Source organism: Myotis lucifugus, unplaced genomic scaffold (assembly GCF_000147115.1).
Source record: "Myotis lucifugus unplaced genomic scaffold, Myoluc2.0 scaffold_8, whole genome shotgun sequence".
NCBI classification, from domain to species: domain Eukaryota; kingdom Metazoa; phylum Chordata; class Mammalia; order Chiroptera; family Vespertilionidae; genus Myotis; species Myotis lucifugus.
The window spans coordinates 4,170,228-4,194,138 of NW_005871056.1; the positions used below are offsets into that span (position 1 = coordinate 4,170,228).

The 23,911-nt window shown below is 36.8% G+C and overlaps 1 protein-coding gene and 1 pseudogene across 3 annotated transcripts in view; both read left to right on the forward strand.

The window, feature by feature from the left end:
- Positions 1 to 23,911, forward strand: part of ATP2C1 (ATPase secretory pathway Ca2+ transporting 1) — a 120,533-nt gene that overhangs the window by 66,985 nt on the left and 29,637 nt on the right. For all 3 annotated transcript variants that reach the window (XM_014450743.2, XM_014450749.2, XM_023749519.1), the window contains exons 9-19: positions 725 to 793; positions 2,009 to 2,084; positions 3,680 to 3,746; positions 7,023 to 7,147; positions 9,056 to 9,153; positions 11,607 to 11,702; positions 12,056 to 12,145; positions 14,588 to 14,692; positions 19,045 to 19,201; positions 22,248 to 22,418; positions 23,392 to 23,489. In XM_014450743.2, the coding sequence (XP_014306229.1) occupies positions 725 to 793; positions 2,009 to 2,084; positions 3,680 to 3,746; positions 7,023 to 7,147; positions 9,056 to 9,153; positions 11,607 to 11,702; positions 12,056 to 12,145; positions 14,588 to 14,692; positions 19,045 to 19,201; positions 22,248 to 22,418; positions 23,392 to 23,489 (1,152 nt within the window). The remainder of the gene's footprint in view (positions 1 to 724; positions 794 to 2,008; positions 2,085 to 3,679; positions 3,747 to 7,022; positions 7,148 to 9,055; positions 9,154 to 11,606; positions 11,703 to 12,055; positions 12,146 to 14,587; positions 14,693 to 19,044; positions 19,202 to 22,247; positions 22,419 to 23,391; positions 23,490 to 23,911) is intronic.
- LOC111824942 lies at positions 2,294 to 2,451 on the forward strand (annotated as a pseudogene).

Genomic DNA, 23,911 nt, shown 5'->3' on the forward strand with positions numbered 1-23,911 from the left:
TGAAAATAGCGATTCCTTTTTATTTTCAACCATTTTTTCATTTCTTTTTTGCTAATTTTATGTGAATCTTTAAAAAATGCGAGACAGAAACAACAGAATTAAACCTAACCCTTGGCAGCTATTTGGGAGGCTGAGGAGAAGCCCCTGAGGTATAATATCTGTCCACAGTTCTGCCATTGTCTAATGCATCCTTTAAAGGCATAGTCCTCAGTAGTCCTCAGCACTTGTTCTTTTTTTTTTTTTTAAGATAGAAATAGTGGCTCATAGATATGTTCATTTCTGGTTAAATATAATTTGAGCTTATTTGATAGGGTACTGGCTGCATACTATTCACCTAATGATTGATTACAAATATTTTGTTTCTGGAGTCCAATATTTCACAGATGTAAAAGGCATCATTCAGTAGCATTTGAGGGGACAAAGATATCCTACTTTAAATGTCTCTGTTGAGTATAAGATTCAAATTTCAGTAATATTAATATAAAAAATGGGCTTCAAAATTGAGTCAAAAGTAAATTTAATGAAAATTTTTTTCAAGGTTTGTATCACAAGGTATAAATAAATACTAATGATCTCTAGTAACATTTGCTAAAGAATCCTTGGATATGTATGTCATATCTTTACTGCAGGCAAGACTTTGGAAAAATGGGATGAAGGTTTTATTGTTATTGTTGAGGGAGGATTCCATCTGAATGTAAATATATTTTCCTGTTTTTTCCCTTAGGGTGTTGTCATTGGAACAGGAGAAAATTCTGAATTTGGAGAAGTTTTTAAAATGATGCAAGCAGAAGAAGTGAGTACTTAGTTTGTTAATGATGCATTCGTTTCAAATCTGACATTCTCCATTGTAAGTAAAGAAAAAAGAATATTGGTAGATTATTTTATGTATTATTGACAGTAAAATTTTATTCAGAATATCACTCAGTTGTCTATGCTTAAAAACATAATTGGAAAGCCTGTGATTGGAAGGGCTTAAATTGGCATTGTTTATATTCTAAAATATTTTTATACTTATTTTTTGTTTATAGGATAAAAAGGTTTATAGCTTATTTATAGGGCGAAGTCTTTTGGAAATGAACGTTATCATATTACCTTTTTTTTAAAATAATAGTTTACTGACTTTTAGAAAGAGAAAGGGAGAGGGAGAGAGAGGAACATCGATGTGAGAGTGCAACATTGATCAGCTGCCTCCTGTACCCCCTCCACCCTCTCCTACCTGGAATAGAGCCTGCAACCTGGGCATGTGCTCTTGACCGGAAATAGAACTGGCAACCTCCTGGTGCAGGGACGATGCCCAACCAACTGAACCACACCAGCCAGAGCGATCATATTAATTTTAAAGATTACTAAATAGTATATTTGTACCTCAGAACATGTCTTCTACCAAAATTCCCAACTTTACATAATTCCAAGTAATGGGAAAAAGATTCCAAAGTAAAATAATCTGGGAGATATTCTTGCTTAAGGATTTTGAAGATTAGTTCTTTTATTTAAAGTACTTTCTTATATATAAAAAAGAAGTTGCCTTCTACAAATATATTCTCCCTCCGTCATGTGGATTTCCCAGGTAACATGCCAATACTCTAGTGTTCATGATGCAGTGTATAAACCATTCTAAGAAGCTTGGCAGTGAAAAGACCACTAGAGAAGGGCATTAGCAGATCAAGGAACCAACAGAGTAGAAAGATTTGGGTTACAAGCATGTTTGTGGATACAGAAAGGAGAAAGATGGGAAATGTAAGGGGCAGTGATGATAATGAAGTCCTGGAGAAGCTGATTGGAAGAATAGGTTTTTCCTCCAAAGAGAGGCATAGAGGGGGGCATGGACCTTTTCAGATAAACAGATATTTCAGTTTCCTCAGTGAAGGGGGTCATATTTACCTTAAGGGAGAGTTGTATGTATTAAGCACTAGCATGGGTATGTCAAGCACTTAACAAAGTCCATGGCACCTAGTGTATCTCACTAAGTTTAGCTAATTGTAGTTACACACTTTTCCAATTTGTCAAGGCACCGAAAACCCCTCTGCAGAAGAGCATGGACCTCCTAGGAAAGCAACTTTCCTTTTACTCCTTTGGTATAATAGGTAAGAGAAGAGTGAGTATGTATCTCATATATTTACTTAGGTTTTTATTTTTTTTTAGTATGAAGGGGTAGTTTACGTACATGCATACATACATACATTTATTCATTTAATTAATTTACTAATTTTTAGTTTTATTACTACTTTTTAAAAATTACAAAACTATCCCTTAGCATTGTTCTTTTCTACAAAGATAAAACAGAACTCTGTTTAGTTTTGTGCAGTGGCAGCATCGTAGCCAGTGAGGTTTATTTGAGGCGCGATTATTGCTAATTGGAAAAAAAAAAACACCCACAAAAAAAACAACAACAACCAGAACTCTTTTTAATTCCTATAATTAAAGAGCATTTTTGTAAACAGTATTTTTTTGTCTTCAATAAAATGTGATAGTATTGAATTATGGACTACTTTTTTTATTTCACTTATTCTGTCATAAACATCTTGTCATTAAAACAAATTTAAAATTTGTATAGTATTCCATTGTGCATTCTTGCCATCTTTGTTGTCATCAACTTAAAGGGGAATAAAAGACTTTTCATTATTTTATTTCAGAATTCAATAGAATAACTGAACACTTTGTCATATATGTATTGGTCCATTTTTATGACCTGCCAGTCTATTTCTTTGGCCCTTCTTTTGTTGTGGCTTGAGTCTCAGATTGGTAACAGCTCTTTGTATAATTAGGATATCAGTTTTTTTTATTTTAATGTCATGAAAATTATTCTCCAGTTTTACTCACACACACACACACACGGAATATATACACATACATATATGGTATAATTCATTGACCATAATTTATTTTTGTTAGGAGAATATTTGGGATAGGATCTTAGAAGGTCATGATCTAGAGCATTATTTTGCAGTTCTAGAAAGATGAAGATAAACTTTTTTAATACTTATATTGATCTAGAATACAATCTCAAAGTTGCTTTATTAAAACTCTGGTTATACTGTATTTTTCCTCATAAAAACAGTAGTGCACCCTTTGCACCCCTTTTTTTCAAAGACAAAGGTTAAAGCAGAGAATATGAAATCAGTTGTTTCACTTATGTTAGTTGATTTTTTATTTTTAAATACCATAAAAGTAGTAATTTTTAAATATTAAAGCAGTTTTAGATGTCTTAGATAAGATACATCATTCTTTGAGCCAAGTCCTAAATACTTCTTCGTTTGTAATACAAGGTTAATACGGAATGTATGCATATTGAGTTACCAGAAGTAAAGTTTCTGGGTTGCAAAGCTGATAATAAGTAGAAGACCTATATGTCTTATGTGACCTTTTCCCCCTTCATTGTATGAAAATACTAGTACTATTTTTTTATACTAGGAGTTCGCAGATATTATGCTTTAAGGGATGGGTACTAGCAATGGCAGCAAAAGGTAAAATGTGTGTACAGTATTTGTGTGCATGTGTGCATCACAGCATTAACTTTAATCTCTCCTGCTTACTACATTTTTGTAGAGTCTTGTAATCACTTCCTAGTATACTTTCCCCTTTAATATCAAGGAATATTTTGCTGCCCTCAGTTTCTATCCCTTCTATGCCTAAGTCATTTTATATAAAAAAGAAAAATTGTTGTTTGATTCTGTTGCAGGTATCATCATGTTGGTTGGCTGGTTACTAGGAAAAGATATCCTGGAAATGTTTACTATTAGTGTAAGGTAAGTTCTAATGGTTATAAATGGAAGTCTCTTTTGCTCTTCTCATTTCTCTGGAAGGTATAGCATATGTTCCATTGTGGAGGTATTATATGAGCACATACAGTATAGTACCTCTACTTAAATAATTCAGAATTCATATATTGAAATGAATTAAAACCAACATATATGACAGTGGAGAAAACCTATATTAGATGTCTGGTATTATCAACCCATTATTGCATTTTTATATGTAAATCGAGTTAAGGATTGACAAATAAAAACTAGCAGCATGAAAAAGAAGGACCACAATATAGAAACTGAATAATTAATTAAACAGCATTTTTACTTCCAGAGATTTGTGAGGAAACTGCATTCATGATAGATTACTATAGAAAAGTATACAGAACAAAAAAAGAACTTTTAGAAATTAAGATTATGATTGCTGAAATTAAAATTTCAATTTAAGGGGTGTAATATACAGTTGAAAGGTCCCCCCAAAAAGTAGAGTAAAAATTCCAAAACAGAAATGAGATAAAAGTGTCAAAGAGAATAATTCAATAACTACCATATTTAACTAATAGAAGTTTCAAAAAGAGGTAAGAAGAAATTATATAAGAAATGATGCATTAACATTTTCTCAATCTGAGGTGAGACATGAATCTTTATAGTTGGGAAGGATTCTCCAAATGCTCAGCAGGATGAAAAAAACTCCCAACTAAATTCAGTCATTGTGAAACAAAAGAAAAAAACAAGTCAGGTCATCTACGAAGGAAGTCTAATTAGACAGGTATCAGACTTCAAATTAGCAACTGCCGTTCCCATCACAGGGTCTTTTTAGGCTCTACTAAACATTTCTACTCATAAGACTTTTATAGATCTCATCTGGTACCTATGCCCAGTTTTGTGCCCTGACCTGGAATCAAACACAGCCAGGCAACTTCAGGCATCCCTCTTCTGAGAGAATCCTTGCAACAGTTTGTGCAGTTCAGCTTAGGTGCAAAAAATGAGATGACCTTCTGAGTGCAGGAACTACGCTGGGTTAAAATGCTCCATATTCCACAGGAGCCAATATCTCTGGAAACACATTTTTCATGGTGCCTGCAAGAAACACGTCTAGTTAGTTATGAGTCACTACTCTCAGGAAACCCAACCTATGGCTTCCTGTTAAATAATTATAATTCTCCCAGTCCATAGACAGTTTATCAGTCAGGAGGTGTTGCCTAACAACATAGTTGACATGCTACCTTTTATCAGGTCACTAGGAGAACAGAGCTAGAGATTTAATGAGTACAGAAGGGGGAAAGAATTTTATTAATCCTTCACTCACAGCAACATTGGATTACATTTGAAGACGACGGGGCAGTACTCTGAAAGTATGGGGGGAGATGATTTTAAGTCTAAATCTAGTCCTGGCTAAAGTATCAATCCAGTTAATTATAAATAGATAGGCAGGTAATCAGAAAATTTATTCCTTACCTATCCTTGTATGAATTACGGAAAAACAAGGGTGAAAGAAAGGAAGATGATGATGTGTGTGGTGTAAAGTAAGAGTGAAACTCGCCTTGGCGTCTAAAGAAAATAAATGTAGGAAATAATAGTTTAAGAATTAGAGAAAAATCAATGGATTAAGGCTCTGGCTGGGTAGCTCAGTTTGTTAGCGGTCATTCATAACAGTTGATGAGCAGTTAGTTGCATCTAAAGGACATTGCTCTGCCCAGCTGGTGTGGCCCAGTGCTATGAACCAGGAGGTCACAGTTCGATTCTCAGTAAGGGCACATACCCGGGTTGTAAACTTGATCCCCTGTGTGGGGCATGCAGGAGGGAGGCAGCCAATCAGTGATTCTCTCTCATCGATATTTCTATCTCTCTCCCTCTTCCTTTCTGAAATCAATAAAAATATATTTAAAAAATAAAGGACATTGCCCATTTCAGATATACATATACCTTCAAATTGAGGAATATAGTTAATATTCAAGTGAAAATTTTCACAATCCATTTTCTTCTGCATATTATTTATAAAATGATTTAAATATAAAAGCATGAAAAGGTCCATTGGATCTGGATTGTAAATGATGATGCCTAGTTTTCCTGATATATGAGGGTTAATGAAAGCATAAGAAAAGAGAATTCTATTTGAACTTGAAATAATTCAAAAGAGAGAAGGAAGTATTAATGATAACACATATTTCTTGATTCTTCAGTGTACACTGTTAAGGCAGTGGTATTGCAAGTGTTATTCATTGACTTTTAATTTTATAATCAACCTGTAAATAAAGCATGAAAAGTTAATTATGGTTATAGAACTGATTGCTAATGATATCAAGTTAGGTCATATAAAAAAAGTAAGTATAGAAATTGGGAAGTAGAAACACAGGAGAGAACAGTGTTAGAATGAGGAATAGAAATGTATATTTCCTTGTCTGTATTGGAGTCAAGAGATAACACTTGAAATGGAATAAATAGAGATTAGATTATTTTTATATTATAAGGGAAATAATGAAGTGATTAATATTTTTGTTATGATAAAATACACATACCCTAAATTTACTGCTTTAAAGTTAAGTATATTCATAATGTTGTGCAACCATTACCACTATTGTTTATCACCCCAAAAGAAAACTCTGTTCATTAAACAATCATCCCCATTCTTGTCTCCCTTGCCCTTGGCAACCACTAAACTGCTTTATATGTATATGGATTTGCTAATTCTTGATATTTCATATAAATGGAAACATGTGTCCTTTTGTGTCTGGCTTCTTTCACTTAACATGATGTTTTTAAGGTTAATCCATGTTGAGCATGTATCAGTAATTCATTTCTTTTTATGGATGAATAATACTCCATTGTATGGATATACCACAGTTTCTCATTCATCAGTTGATGGACATTTGGGCTGTTTTCACCCTTTGGCTGTTGTGAATAGTGTTGCTGTGAACATTCATGGACAAGTTTTTTCTGAACTTCTGTTATTGTTATCTATATTTGTAGATGAGGAAACTAAACTACAGAGCCGGAGAAATAATAGCTCAGGGCCACACAGGTAAAAATTGGTTAAGCTAGGGGTACAAACCTAAGCAATCTGATGTCAGAACTTATATTCTTTAACCACTGCTTAACCTGACAACTAGTAGGTGTCCAGTAAATGTTCACTTTCCCTTTCTTGTGAGGCCATTTTTGGGTATTGACAGTATTAATTTTGCATTTTTTTAGCCACTCTTTTAAGTAACAGACAATTGAAATTATTGTTGTGGTTACTATTTAACTTAAACTTTAATACTATATATACATTGGTTACAGTTTGGCTGTAGCAGCAATTCCTGAAGGTCTTCCCATTGTGGTCACAGTGACTCTAGCCCTTGGTGTTATGAGAATGGTGAAGAAAAGGGCCATTGTGAAAAAACTGCCTATAGTTGAAACTCTGAGTAAGTCTGTGGAAAGAGCTTGCTTATACAATGATGTGTTAGTTTACACTAAGAGTGAATTATCTTTGGGTTTTATAATTTTTGTCTTAGAGGTTTGCATTGTGGTGTTTGACTTGTGGCAATGTGAGTATGGTTTTAGCAACCAAAAAGTAATTAAAAATGCATATCCTTCAGGACAGGTAACTGTCAGAGAAATTTTTCTACATCATGGAATGTTCTATTTCTTAAATCATGCTTTTAAAAAATCTGTATAACAGATGAAACCTTGGAGTAAAATAACTAGAATTTTTTGGCAGCTCAAGAAAGATAATTGATAGTTATAGATCCTAAAAGGTCATACTTAAGTAGAATTCATTGATAAGAACAGTAAATATACAAGTTACATTGCTATGATACAACTTTATATGTGATATGAAAACTGTGATAACTTTATATATGCTGTGAAACTTTTTTTTTAAATTTGGGAATCCAAGATTGTTGAATTTAAATTCTAGTTTGCATTTTATTATTGAAAAGGTAAAATACCTTCAAATACGATTTAAAAAATTATATGGGTTTATATTTAGGCACCCTTAAAACTTTCTAGAAAAATCTATAATAATAAAAGTAATATGCTAATTAGACCGACGACCTTCCAGACAAAGCTGGGACTATGAAGGAAGCCTGCGTCCTGGGTGCCTGCTGGAGGCAGGAGGGAGGCCTGGGTCCTGGGTGCCTGCTGGTGGCCAGAGGGAAGCCTAGGTCCTGGGTGCCTGCCGGCGGCTGGAGAAAAGCCCGGGTCCCGGGTGCCGGAGGGAAGCCATGCTGGCAGCTGGGGGAAGGAAGGCTACTCTTGCATGAATTTTGTGCATTGGGCCTCTAAATGTATTATATAAAACTAGAGACTCAGTGTACAAAATTCGTGCACAGCCCAGCCTGCACCCTCTTGTAGTCCAGGACCCCTTGGGGGATGTCTGACTGCCTAAATCAGCAGTAAGACATCCCCCTGAGGCCGGGCTCATGGCTGGTGAGTGCAGAGGCGGTGGCGGGAGCCTCTCCCGCCCTGTGGCAGCACTAAGGAGCAGCGAGCTGAGCAGTAAAGAGCAGCGAGCAGGCGGGCGGTAAGGAGCGAGGGGTCCTGGTCTGCTAGAGGGATGTCCTCCTGCCAGCTTATACTCCTTACTGCTCGGCTCACTGCTGCTTTTTTAAAAATATATATATATATATATATTTTATTGATTTTTTTACAGAGAGGAAGAGAGAGGGATAGAGAGTTAGAAACATTGATGAGAGAGAAACATTGATCAGCTGCCTCCTGCACACTCCCCACTGGGGATGTGCCTGCAACCAAGGTACATGCCCTTGACCGGAATCGAACCTGGGACCCTGGAGTCCACAGGATGACACTCTATCCACTACACCAAACCGGTTCGTGCTCGCTGCTTCTTAGCGCTGCCGCAGAGGCAGGAGAAGCTCCCGCCACTGCTGCTGCGCTCGCCAGCCGCCAGCCGTGAGCCCAGCTTCTGACTGAGCGACGCTCCCCCTGTGGGAGCACACTGACCACCAAGGGGCAGCTTATGCGTTGAGCAACTGACCGGTCATTCTGGTCGTTCTGCTGTAACGGTCGCTTAGGCTTTTATTATGTAGATAATTATATAAAGCTAATATTGAATAGCATTATGAAATTCAACTGTAAGTAAATAAGAAAAATTTTCAACATTTATCAGTATCTAATTTTTAATTTTAATTTCAGAAACTACCTTACAATGAAGCAAACATGATGAGAGTCAACAGTCTAAAATTATCAATGAGCTTGATTTGTACAAAATTCAGAGAACCAGGGCAGGCTCCCACAATCTTTGATTTGTTGTCAATGTGACCTTGTATTTCTCCTTGACTTTTGGTGACCTGTAATGGTTTATTCTTTAGGCTGCTGTAATGTCATTTGCTCAGATAAAACTGGAACACTGACGAAGAATGAAATGACTGTTACTCACATATTTACTTCAGATGGTCTGCATGCTGAGGTACTCTATAGATTCTTTTAACAACAGTATTTCTTTGTTAAGAAACTTGGTATTTAACATTGTTAACTGTTCCAGAGTCTTACATTCAAGTTGGCTGTACTTTAGTCAGCAGCAGAACTTTCTCCTTCCCATGTGATTCTACCAAGTCTTAATCTTACTCCACTTATACAGTCCAATAACTTTTAATCCTGCTTGACACCTCTCTTTTAATCACCTTTACATCCATTCATCACCAAACTTTTGATGTCCTTGCTCTATGTGCAGCTTGAGGGATTTTTAGAACCAAACTTTGAGTATGTCACTCTGTAAATTAAGATGCTTCAGTGGCTTTCCCTTGTGACCAAGATCCTGAAGTGTGGTCTCTCAAGGCCCTTCTTGTTATGACCATTATTTCTGTCTTTAATCTTATATGTTCCCCTTTGCTTTCTGTGTATCAAACACACTAATTTTATGGTTCTTTTAGTGGGACAAAGTTACTGCTATATTAGAACCTTTGTTGCTGTTCTCACTGCTTAGGACTGTCTAATACCTCCTCATCTTTGGCACCTTAGTTTCATCCCCACTTCTTCAGAAAAGCTGACCAACCAGAAATAGTCCTATGTTACATGTTTTTTAAAATAAAACTTCATACCTTCTAACCCTTAGGCCAGGTAAAATTTTTTGTCGCTGTTCCTATTGTACTATAAGTTGTAATAGTGTAAGAACTGTGTTGCCCAGCACAGGACCTGACTCATAGCAGTAAATACTTGTTGAATAACTGAATAGATGAATTACATTATCTTAGAAATATATTGGCTGTCTTTTAAGTGCACATCAGTGTATGTGCAATGGTTACTTTTGAAGCTGGGTGAGGACAATTTTCAGTCTCACCTATTCTTGGCAGGAACATTTCTGTCTGGAATGTTCATTAACACTACTTATGATGGCTACAGTATTTTAAAATGCATTAACAACCAATTCATCGAGCAAAGTAAGCATTAGACAAATTGACATAACTTGTCCATTTTACATAGGCCTTAAAATGAAACTATTGATATTTAGGGTTTTAGATTTTGTTAAGGATACTCAATGCTATATTATTAAATGTACCTTTTCTAGATGACTCAGAGGGGTCATTGGGGTTACATGTGCTTATGTGGTCCAGGTATGGAAGGTAGAGGATTTAAGTTTCTCTTTTGTTTTAAGCCCATAATTTCATATGTCAAGCATTAACCATGTGTAATTTCTCTCTAAACTGTCTTATTTTTATTGTGAAATTTAACTTTTGTTTGGCTTTGTTTGTTCTAGCCATATCGTATAAGTATATGGCTTGTCTCAATCTCTGATTTTTAAAACTGGTGTGTAATATGCTGTTACAGTAGTTTGGAAGTGCTAGGATAAATCACTTAATATCTCTGAGCCTGCGTATTTGCAAAAAGAATTCTGCTTTTGTCTACATTATGTTTGTGATGAATGTTAGATTTGGAAATGGACTTGAATTCTTTGTATGTCGTAGTATGTTATTAATATAACTAGAGGCCTGGTGCATGAGATTCGTGCACTTGTGGGGGAGGGGAGTCCCTCAGCCCGGCCTGCGCCCTCTCGCAGTCTGGGAGCCCTCGAGGGATGTCCAACTGCTGGCAGTCGGACATCCTTAGTGCTACTGTGGAGGCCAGAGAGGCTCCCACCACCGCCGCTGTACTCGCCAGCTGTGAGCCTGGCTTCTGGCTGAGCAGTGCTCCTCCTGTGAGAGCGCACTGACCACTGGAGGGCAGCTCCTGTGTTGAGTGTCTGCCACCTGGTGGTCAGTGCACGTCATAGCGACCAGTCGTTCTGCCGTTCAGTCGAGTTGCATATTAGCCTTTTATTATATAGGACAGCCGTGGGCAAACTACGGCCCACGGGCCGGATCCAGCCCGTTTGAAATGAATAAAACTAAAATAAAAACGACCGTACCCTTTTATGTAATGATGTTTACTTTGAATTTATATTAGTTCACACAAACACTCCATCCATGCTTTTGTTCCGGCCCTCCGGTCCAGTTTAAGAACCCATTGTGGCCCTCAAGTCAAAAAGTTTGCCCACCCCTGATATAGGATGTTTTATAAATTTAAGCTCACTTACATATAGTGATTTTCATGTTTTGTAGTATACTATACATAGAAACAATAAGATTATATTGATTATATTAACGATCATATTGTTTTTTCTTACGATATACTATACATTATTGTAATTAACTATTATACTTAATTATTAGTATTATTAACTAAAGGTTCATCATTGTGGCAAAATGGGAATTTATAGTTCATTAACTAAATGTTTTTTAGACTAATTTACATGCTTTTTATGTATACATGCTAAGTGTCATGATGTATAAAATGAAATGAATATAACTCATCATAGATTTTGTTTTTCATAGGTATTGTCACTGTCTACTGATTATATTATTGACCCTACTTTATGTTCCCCAGGTTACTGGAGTTGGCTACAATTCATTTGGAGAAGTGATTGTCGATGGTGATGTTGTTCATGGATTCTGTAACCCAGCTGTTAGCAGAATTGTTGAGGTAAACATTTATTCCTTGAGAAGGTGACTTTCTTTTTGTTGTTGTTAATCCTCAGTGTAGGATATTTTTTCAGTTAATTTTTAGAGTGAAAAGGGTAGGGGGAGAGAGGGAGAGAAACATTGATGTGAGAGAGACACATAGATTGGTTGCCACCCATATGCACCCCAACCAGGGGCAGGGGATCACATCTGCAACCCAGGTATGTGCCCTTGATCAGGAATCCAACCCATGACCCTCTGGTGGGTAGGCTGACACTCTACCATTGAGCAACACCGGTCCGGGCAGAAGATGACTTTCTTTATAATGACTTAGGACACAGTGATGGGTTCATAGTTTATGTGTATTTCTCTTAGGCGGGCTGTGTGTGCAATGATGCTGTAATTAGAAATGACACTCTAATGGGGAGGCCAACAGAAGGAGCCTTAATTGCTCTTGCAATGAAGGTATGTATCTAATCTCTCTTCTTTGTCATATAAAATACCACCCTTACGAGAGAATGTGAGGCCATCAGTTTCAGTATTACTGGTTTTAGGTACATTGTTTTTACTGCCTTTTGGGAACCAGTTTTAGTCTTCCTGGAAATACAAAGCATAGAGCTTTTTCAGTATAATTTTATCCCTTAAATGCAAGAAACAGTGATGGATTTCTTCTAATTAAATGTTTCTGTTGTCTGGTTAGAGTGTTTTGTGAAAAACTCTGTGTGTGTTATTGCTGATAAATACTGACTTTCAAATGAGTTAAGGACAACACACTAGTATTTTTATGTAAAATTACTAAGGATATCATGAGAAATCAGCTTTTTCTAGTTGACCCTTTCCCTTCATTATTTTTTTAAAATATATTTCTATTGATTTTTTTTTTTTTTAGAGAGAGAGGAAGGACAAAGGATAGAAAGATAGAAACATCATTGAGAGAAAAACATCATCGATCAGCTGCCTCCTGCACACCCCCTATTGGGGATCAAGCCCACAACCCGGGCATGTGCCCTAACCGGGAATTGAACCAGTGACCTCTTGGTTCCTGGGTTGACAACCACTGAGCCATAAAGCCTGGGCCCCTTCATTATTTCTTAAAATGAGTCCAAAATTAGAATTTGTGTTAGATGCTGTTTCAGTGACCCTTTTATCTATTTCAGTTGATCTCTTCTCCTAAGTCCTACATTTGATTAAATGAGAAATCTAAAAGTCTAATCTGTCACTCCCAAACAAAAATAAAATTTCTACTTTTAAGAGAAATTAGAAAACTTTGAGACTTTGTGAAATAGAATATGCCTCTAAATGAGGTTACTTGAATCCAATATTGAAATGTTGGCTATTATAACACTTAATTTTAGGAAACAAAATAGATATTTTTAGAATATATGTTTTCTTTTTTTTTTTTTTTATTTTATTGATTTTTTACAGAGAGGAAGGGAGAGAGATAGATAGTTAGAAACATCGATGGGAGAGAAACATCGATCAGCTGCCTCCTGCACATCTCCCTACTGGGGATGTGCCCGCAACCCAGGTACATGCCCTTGACCGGAATCGAACCTGGGACCTTTCAGTCCGCAGGCCGACGCTCTATCCACTGAGCCAAACCGGTTTTGGCATAGAATATATGTTTTCTTAACAGACAGTAGCATTTTATTATCATTTGTTCTCCTTGTAACTAAAATAACATAGTATATAGCTTTATATAATAAAAGCCTAATATGCAAATTGTCTCCTCAACCAGGAATTTGACTGGGAGTTTGACCTGGGGGCAGGGCCAGCAGCGGCAGGCAGCCAGGGGAAGGGAAGCACCCCGGCCTGCAGCCAGCAGCCTCTTGGGACCCTACCCATGCACGAATTTCATGCACTGGGCCTCTAGTAGCTTTATAAAAGACATTCAAAAGTTGAATCTGTTAACAAGATTTACTATGTTATACTTCACTTTATCTCTTTGAGAGTTAAAGAATATGAAACTAGTTCCATATGGGTGGGGGACTCACATTGTAGGTAGGACATTAATACTGATGTGCTCAGAACAAATAAAAAGCAGACCAAGATACTAGATAGTTAAGTCCTAAACGTAAGAACAGTGCCAATTCAGACTAGGGACCTGGGCGTTGAAGGATAGGAAGGGTTTAGATAGTAGGTAAGCTAGAAAAAGCACAAATAAAAGCATAGAGTAATATGTAAGCATAGAATGGATTTTTGGCTTGTGAATTGGTTAACCTGGATGAAATGGAAGGAGTTTGAGTAACAGGGGATTGTTAAATAGACTATGTGGTCAGTTTCTGGAGGACTTTTGAAAGCCAGGAAGTAGTGTCTCAACATGTTTCAGTAGACAACAAAAAGTCAGCAACAAGCATATGAACTAGGTTTTAGAGTAGTTTAAAAAATATTTTTGAATATTTGGAGGAAAATGCAAAGGGGTATTGGAGGGAAAACAGCTACATGACATTGGTAGTAGTCAGAATATCAGTGGTAGGGTGAGGGTATAAGGGAGTAGAATGGGAGCAACAGGTAAGATAAGAGTTGAATCCCTAAGGAGTGAAGAATTGAATCTGAAATTTCTATTCATTATAAAAGTAAATGCTCAGTATTGGTTGAGTACCTTTTGTTGTCTCCTGATTCTATCCAGAATTGAGTCAATAGAGGTTTTAATATAGTCAGTGTTGAAGACTTAGTCTATGTATACTCCAGGTATCCAAATATCCAGGCTTTCACGTTGAATATGTTTGCTGCTATTCAGAGAAATACGGTATATATAGATGGAATACTGCTGTTGTGTCACCGTTATCTGAAAAATAATCCATGTATCTCTAGCTAGCCTAACTGCAAGTTATGACCCTTGTTCATGTTAAAGGAAAAAAATAGTCACATGCTGGTGAGAATTAACTTTCTTTTTGTGCTGTACAGATGGGTCTTGATGGAGTTCAACAGGATTATATCAGAAAAAGTGAATATCCTTTTAGCTCTGAGCAAAAGTGGATGGCTGTTAAGTGTGTACACAGGACACAGCAGGTATCTTTCCATTTTCCATTTAAAGAATACTTATTATATCTTGTTTAACATAGATGATTATTTTTTGTCCACCTTTAGATTTAAATAGTTATTGAGCATAACAAAAACCTGTTGTTTTAAAGTGTGTATATTCGTAGTATATAGTATATTCAACCCTTGCTATTTTAGTGTTCTCTTTGACTTTGTGCCTAGATATATCCAATTTTGCTGTGTGAGCAAACAACTTAAATGAATTAGAGCCTGTTGTCAGTTTCCTAGAGTTTGTGACATTAGATTCTTTCAACGTATATTTTGTCCTGATGACAGACTACTATAGATCTGCTGTTCTTTCACTGAAGGAATGTCTTTTCTTCAGAACGAACAAAACCACATTATTTTGTGAATCATATGTGTATAATTCGTGATAGTTGATCCAGCTTACAAACTGGCAAAATTACATGCACTGATATTTCAAGCTACTAGCTTGTGCCTGGGCGCTTTAGAAACTTTTACATAGTTGGTGTAATAAGAGTTCTACAATGTACAGTTTATCACTCATTATTGGTATATACCAGCTTAATGCTTAAACTTACTTTGCATGAATATATATATGTTATTTTTACATTTACTTTATTAGGAATTAATTGGTTATGTGTTTTCACCTGTGAACAAACATTTTGACACCAATTACACCTCTGTAGACAGGAGTGAGTGAGAGCATTTCCTCTCACGCAAAATAAGTAGGAAGCATGCTGGTTTTAAAAGAAAGGCCAAGTTGGCCAACCTTGAATTTGTTAAATCTGTCAGGAACTCTGTTCATGAGGGAACAGAAAGATATCTGTCTAATCTTTAAAGGTACTTTTATAAATTCTTGGGAAGCTACATATTTGGAAAGAAAACTATAAAAATAAAATGCCTGATATTTTAAACCTTATAACATAAAGCTTTTAAAAATTGCCTAAGAAAGTTTTCACCTGATGTTCCTTGACCATCTAGTTATATAGCAAGAATATCCTATATAATAAAAGGCTAATATGCAAATTGTCCCTTCGACTGGGAGTTCGACCAGGGGGCGGGTCCAGCCAGCCAACTGCCCGCGGCCCCTCCCCCTGGCCAGCCCTGCCTTGCCCCTGATTGATCTCCCCACGCTGATCAGGGGCAGGGCCGGCCTGCCAACAGCCTGCCCCCCCCCGGCCCCCCCCCACCCCCCGGCTGGTGGCTCACCCCAATCGGCCCTGATCCGGCCTGGCTGGCCAGACCCCACCCTTGCTCGAATTTGTGCACTGGGCCTCTAGTATATATATATGAATTTATTTGGAAGGTCTCCTTTTTTTTACATTTTGTATACTGTCACACAGTACTTCAAGATAATCTGGCTCATATAAAGTTTAAGGTTTAATGATTTGACTTCAGAGGTATTACATCCAAATTATACATTGAAAGTTGTACATAACAACTTGTACTTAAAAATGTGGGACTGTCAAGGATTGCTAGATATTTGGGAAAAATTGTCAGTATGAAAGACAGACCAAACCAGCAGAGACAGAGATCTCAGAGAAACAAAGATAATTCCGATGCTGAAGTAAATTTCCAAAGAACGTTTTTACAATTTTGTTATAAAAAAACTGACAACAAAATGCTTTAAATAGAAAGTTTTTCAATGAAGTTAAAGAATCTATCAGAAAGTAGAACAAAACATTAAAGAGGTGGACCATATAAAAGATAAAGTATAAAAATCAGAAAATAAATATAGGAGATCCAACATCCACCTGATAGTGGTAACAGGGAGAAAGAACAGAAAATGGGAAGATTTTATCAAATTTTCCAGAGGAAGGACTTCAGCTTTTAAAATAAAATTGCCCATCAGTTGGGGAAGAGATTGTATATCCAGATGCAGGAAAAAGTCCTGATACTGAAAATCTTCCTTCATAGGTGGAGGGCTGGGAAAGATCTAAGAAATAGGCTGGCTACTGCAGTCTGATGATTAATGGAGTTTTTTCAAGGGCAGCTTACATAGGAGGTGGGTTTTGGGCAGCTAGAAGACAATATGTTTGGCAGGTGCCAAAGAATTATATAGGGTAAAGGAGGGATACCCATGGGTACTAGTATGTGAATACTACCAGGTACGGGAAATTACTTTGCATGCTTGACAAGGCCAGGTCAACTGCCTGTTATAGGAATCAGCACATAGTAGGAGGCAGGGGAGGATTACTGATTTATGTCAGAATGAACATCAATATGATCAGCCAGTCTCTAAGTGGGGTTTGCCGGAAGCAATCTCTCCCAGGTCCAGCTTTTGAGTCAGGCGGCAGTCACATCTTGGAACAGTCTCTCCTCAGGAGTAAACACAAGGCCCATAATCAAGAAACTCGAGGGAGAATTTTAAAAGCTTCAGGCGGTTTTGGGGTGGGAGGCCAGGATCATATATAAAGGTTTAGGAATTAAAATAGCTTCTTTGGACTTCAAATTCAACACTGGATAGCAGAAGCTGGAAGATAATAAAGGAAAGCCTTCAAATTGAGAGGAAATTTATTCCGAGATGAACTTAAAAATGTGGGGTTGGAGTAAAAATGTTTTCAGACATTCCAAATCTCAAAATGGATATCCCACACATCTTAGAAAGATACTGGTGGATATGTTATTCCGAGATAAGACGATAAACTAAAGAAAAGAAAGATATAGCACACAATGAGTTCTAACCAGGACGGGTGAAAAGAATCCCCGGGATAGAGGTAAAGGGAAGTTTCTGGATGCATCCAGTCATGCAGCAGGCCTAGAAATCAGCCAACTCACATTAGAAAAGGAAAGGAGAACAAGAATCAAGGAGGAAGGTCTTTCTTCAATAATAATATGGGAGTAATAATTTACCTGCTCATTTGATCATGTGAAAAATATCATTTAGCAGGGCTTTATATTACATGGAAGAGTTCCTGAATAATTATTAATAGGTGTAAAGACAACTAAGCAAATAAAAAAGAGGCAGTTATTAACTTTCTAAAAGATAAAACTTAGACAGGAAAATAAATGTTTTATTTATATAGGCCAGGAAACAGCATCTTGCCTTCCTGCTGCCCACCTACACTCTAATATCTGTTCACTACTTAGTAGCTTTGTCTCAATGTGAGCACACACTGTAATAACGTGCAGAGAAAGAGCATCTTATGCTCTGGTTTCTAAATTTCCATTTGGAAATGACACAAGTACTGCTCATATTTATTGGTCAAAGCACATCATACCTGACTTCAAAGTGGGAGAGAGGGTCAGGGGAATACACTCCTACCAGTGCCTGCACAGAAAGCTGGATGTGTATGAAGTGTTCTAGTGACTACCACTTCGTTCAACAGTGAGGAGTCATAAAATATTTAGAATACTAACAAATTTTGCTTTAATTATATTATAACTAGGGGCCCGGTGCACGAAATTTGTGCAGGGGGTGGGATCCCTCAGCCCGGCCTGCACCCTCTCCAATCCAGGACCCCTTGGGGGGATGTCCAACTGCCGGTTTAGGATTGGACATCCCTCTCGAAATCTGGGACCGCTGGCTCCTAACCACTCCCCTGTTGGCTTGATTGCCCCTAACTGCCTCTGCCTCGGCCCCTGCCACCGTTTCTTTGTCAGGAAGGAGGACCAGACGACCGGAAGATGTCGGTCGACCCAGTCTAATTAGCATATTATCCTTTTATTAGTATAGATGATATGGAAAGGAGGAATAGGTAGTGGGGGTGGCCAAACTACCACCTATCCCATTAGACAATTATAAAATTGATAAGCCATAAATACAAACATATTTAAAAACTTTGAGATAAATACCAAGGAAAACATCTATAGAGTTAAAATTGGCTTGCCTTTTAGGGTAGGACTAGAGGTAAGAAGGTTTAGGCAGGGAACTGCAGTTTTTCATTGTAAGCTTTTGAATTTTACTTTACTATGAAGAAAAATTGAAGAAAAAGTCTGCTAATACCCATAATTATAAGGTGGTTGTGAGAATTAAATGGGGTCACATGTATACATATAATAACAGCCAAGAGAAGAAGGCCTGAGTCATTGCTTGGGCAGATGTTTGCTCTCTTTCCTATTCCTGTTAAGTTGTGAGCCTCTCCTCAAATCTCAGAGTGCCTACTCTGGGGCTTAGTATAGCACTGCTTTCAATGTGTAAGGGTGAAGGTAGGGAGAAGATGCTGTTTGTAGGGTGCAGTAAACCCCCACATATGAACTTCTAATTTTCAGAGTTCAAGTGCCACTCAAAGCCTTAGGCTTGAGTAGCTACCCTGGGGATTATGAGAAATGAATACCACTTGCTTTTGGATTCCAATGGCAGATATGTACAAGTTGAAATTAATTTGAATTTATTTGCTCTGTTATTTTCTTCCTAGGATGGGCCAGAGATTTGTTTTATGAAGGGTGCTTATGAACAGGTGATTAAGTATTGTACTACATACCTTAGCAAAGGACAGACTTTAACACTCACCCAGCAGCAGAGAGATCGGTCCCAACAAGAGAAGGCACGAATGGGCTCAGCAGGGCTCAGAGGTAAGGTTGCTTCAGCATCGTCCCCATGGGTGGAAAGGTACTGCTTTCTGTTCAATGCAGATAAATTCATGCTTCACACCTGAGCTGTATAGCTCTAGTCCAGGCTTCGTAGAACCCTGCCATTTCTGAAGTGTTATGTTTTACTTGTCTAATTGACCCCCAAAAAATGGAAAAATGGGAATATAGCAAAATATGAAATTTTACAGACCTGCAGTGATGTATGAGTAGGTGATAAAAATTTTATTTTTATAATAGTTTATTGATTGAGAGACGGGGGAAGAGAGGGGGAGAGAGAGAAAAACACCCGATGTGAGAAGAAATCATCTATTGGCTGTCTCCTGCACACCCCCTACAGGGGATTGAGCCCACAACCCGGATAAGTGTCCTTGTTCGAGAATTGAACTGTTAATCTCCCAGTGCATAGGACAATGCCCAGCCAACCGAGCCTACGGGCCAGGGCAGAAATCTTAATTGTAAACAAGTTTATCTTGTGAGGAAGGAGATGGATGGAGGTAAAGTGATGTTACTCCTTCTTTATTTCATTAATTTGACAGTCTTATTTGTTAATAAATCTAAAATACTTTCCTAAATATTGAAGTCTTAAGCTTCTAATTTGCTCTTTAAGCTGAGGCGATTGCTTACTTGTTCCTCATCTGCTTTATTCCTTTGGCATTTACCAGTGAAGTATAGAAGTGCCCAGATTCTGTTTGTGTTGCTGACTAAACATGATGGGGTGAGAGGATCTGCTGTGCACACACACCTCAGGCCACTTCTCTTAGGGACATCGTGTATGATTCAAGAGGCAGGGGTTGGGGCCATACCTGGTTTTTACCTTCTGAATAGTCATCTGGCTTGTGGCTAGTTATATATATATATTTATGAAGTGTCAAGGAAATTGGAAGAGTTGGCTTCTTTAATGTTATTATTTTTACAAAACGAAGTCAAACACTACAATTTCTGGGAGAAAGAAACAAGTTATGTAAAAAATCTTCATACTCATGGTTCACTTAAGCAAGGGCTTTTTGTGGCTATACAACATTTATATAGGTTTATAGGACTTTCTGATTTACATGTTTAGAAAGGTATTCTTGTGGTTTTATCTGAGGGCACAGTTTTGTTATCTTAGCAGCTTACAACAGAGGGTTTCAAAATTGGCTGGGATTTAGAGACACAGAAAGTCTTAAAGGTTTGGTATGTGCTTCCTGTTTTCCTTAATTTTTGGAACAGGGGTTTCACATTTTTTAAATTCTGACTCTTCTCATCTGGAGGAATATGTAGGTTTTGTTGTGTGTTTGCTGTTGTAATATTGTGAAGTAGATCAGAGTTGGTAGAAGACAAAATCTTTGTTTCACGGGGCTTTAGAAAACACTGGTCATTTTTCTCTTGCATCTTGTCTTCTCCACTTCTGCTTGTGCTCCATCTTCCTCTTCCCCCTGAAAGTACCGTAATGAATAATAGAAAGATTTTAAAATTTAACTTTATATATACTTATGTTGCATCTTATAAAACTTAAGTTTTTTAAAGTAATATTCATAATTTTGAAATTAGAGTATGTTTGTTTTTATATTTTATTTGGGGACCTTCTACATGACAAAGGTCTACCTACCCTGTCCCAAACAGTAACAGTAGATCTTCATTTGTTCTAAAGAAGCAAACAGATAAATATAGGATACTAAGCTCTAGGCTAATATCACCCCTCCATTGAGAGTGCCAAGAGCTGATCTCCCTTTTTGACGCCAACTGATGCTGTCCCCTTCTGTTACTATCTGCCTCTATTCCAACACTAGGGACTGTCAAGGTGAATTCATATGCCGAACTATTTATGTAGCTGTGGGGCCCACATCTTACACTGGAAAAATAGAAGTTATTTGCCTTTACAGTTGGTTTTCTTAATATATCTAATCCCCCATGCTTCTGTTTGAATAAGAATGGATACTTCCTGTGATCTTGCTGGGACTTTCAGATTCCCCATGAGATACATATGTTTAGTTTGTGTGCTTTTATTGTGTTTTCTGTGATAAATTCTTTAGTCTAATAATATCCCAGGTTGAGACACATCCATTGGTTCATAGGTAGTAAAGTGAGGTTCCAGAATTCTGAGAATAAGCTAAATGATATTTGGAAACGAACAGTACTTTATACTACATCTTAAGTGCCCAAGGATGACAGAAAGCTAACTATAAATAATTTTAGGGTGGTGTTATTTATATACTCTTAAATTACCAGAGTTGCAAATAAGAAATACCTGTTAGTGTTATAGAATGAAAGAATCTAAACTATTGTTGATGATAGTGGTTTTATAATCACTTTATAGTTAACTTTACCTCCCAGGGTAATTAACTAATATAGTGACCTCTTCAAGCTATTGAATTGTTACACAGACCTATAAATTGGAAAGCTGAAGATAACATTAGTAGAAGCCACCTTCAAAGGTGTCTGTTTAAAATTGACTTTAAAGCCCAAAAAACCTATAGTTTCTGCAAATAATTAATTGAAGTTGCCAAAGAGCCAATAGTGTATGTTGAAAGGAGCTGAATATGGTTACTATGTAAAAAATTTTTTTATTTGCTCCTCATTTGCCTTCCCTTCTTATTCCTTTTAATTTTTAGTAACTTAAAGCAACCTTATATCTAGAACCATTAAACTATATTGTCTTACCACATGATAATTTTGGTTCTTAAAGATCGTATAGCCCTACCCGGTTTGGCTCAGTGGATAGAGTGTTGGCCTGCGAACTGAAGGGTCCTGAGTTCAGTTCCAGTCAAGGGCACATGCCCGGGTTGCAGGCTCAATCCCCAGTGGGAGGTGTGCAGGAGGCAACAAATCAATGATTCTCATCATTGATGTTTCTATCTCTCTCTCCCTCTCCTTTCCTCTCTGAAATCAAAATATTTTTTTTAACAAAAGATTATATAATAACTACAATGACATTATAGTCTTAAGTGATTTATTTGAGAAGTGTTACTGCCTCCAGCTTTTGTCAAGTAAATTCTTTTGTTTTTGTGACTCACATTTTCTTGTTTGGATTTTATTATTATTTCCTAAGTTCTTGCTTTAGCTTCTGGTCCTGAACTTGGACAACTGACATTTCTTGGCCTGGTGGGAATCATTGATCCTCCTAGAACTGGTGTGAAAGAAGCTGTTACAACACTCATCGCCTCAGGAGTATCGATAAAAATGATTACTGGAGACTCACAGGAGACTGCAGTTGCAATCGGTATAACTAGGCTGCTTCCTTTTGTTTTTGATAGTTTTTTTTTAAATTATTACAGTACATAGTTTTGTGAACCATTAGACTTGAAATGTGTTTACATAATAAAATTGACTCTTGTTTGCTCATACTCTATATAAAATTGTGGCCAAACTTATTTCAGTTTAAAAAATAATACCTATCCACTATGCTGATGGATAAAAGCATAAATGTGAAAGGAAACATGAAATTTAGTTTTTCCTTTTGACTGAGTATTTTCAAAGCAGACCTGTACCTACTTTGAAAGAAAATAACTATATTTATGATTCTGTTGTTTCATCATATATATGACTGTTTTCTTTGAATGCCTTTTATGATTACTTTAAGAAGTAAAAGGGGGGGAAATGGACATGGAAGTTAATCTCCCAGAACCAGTAAACTATAGTTCTTACTGATAAATTTAAGCAGTTTGCAAAAGTCCATTAATTCTGATTTTATTAAAATGGAGAGAGATTGGGACAGAAGTTTCACACTTTATGTTATCTAAGAAGGATGTCATCAGAAATGTAACATGGTTGGGAAAATTATACTTAGAAAAATTTGCAATTTTTATTTTCATTTACATGCAACTACATGATTACCGCAGATTCACCACCATTTTATTTGATTTTGTTTACTTAAAATGCACTCTGATCTTCATTAAAATGGAGATGCTGAGCAAAACTTCATTGGCCGTGTTTCACTTCTTAGGTTCGATAGATTAAATTGTGAAAACTATTTACTCTCAAATTTAAACAAAAATAAGAGTCAAACAGAAAACTTCAGACTTTTAAAATTCAGATAGGTTTGTCTTACCAGTAGTTGTCTTACGATCCCTTGATATAGAGGCATTTTATACTTAAAAGGAAGCGGATAACAATTATTATTAACTGAGCATTATGTTTACCCTGTCAAACAAAACCAATTTGGTTAATTATGTTTTATCTCTATTTTACTTTAGCTAGTCGTTTGGGATTGTGTTCCAAAACTTCTCAGTCAGTCTCAGGAGAAGAAATAGATGCAATGGATGTCCAGCAGCTTTCACAAGTACTACCAAAGGTATGTCTAAACTAAAGCCTTTTTAGACAAAAGGCCTTATTCTAAGTGTTACCATTTCTACTACTATGAAAACCAAACTGTTCATTTCAGAACAGTTGGGATATGACTATCAAATTTGTTGTTCTAAATCATGAAATGAAATCTTATCATTGAAATCAGTTCTATCATTGAGAGTATTTGTGATGTGATCATTATAACTATTATTACTAGTGGCCTAGTGCACGGATTCATGCACATTGAAAGGAAATTAATTAGAAGAAAGGTTCGTGCGGTAATTACGTTACTGCAAAAAATTACATGTCAAAATAGTATATATAATATAGTATTATAAAATTGAAACACACATGCCATTGGCACCAGCGAGAGCTTTATGTGTATTGTGCATGCGCGAGTCAATATTTATTTTTCCCGGCGGGTGGGGG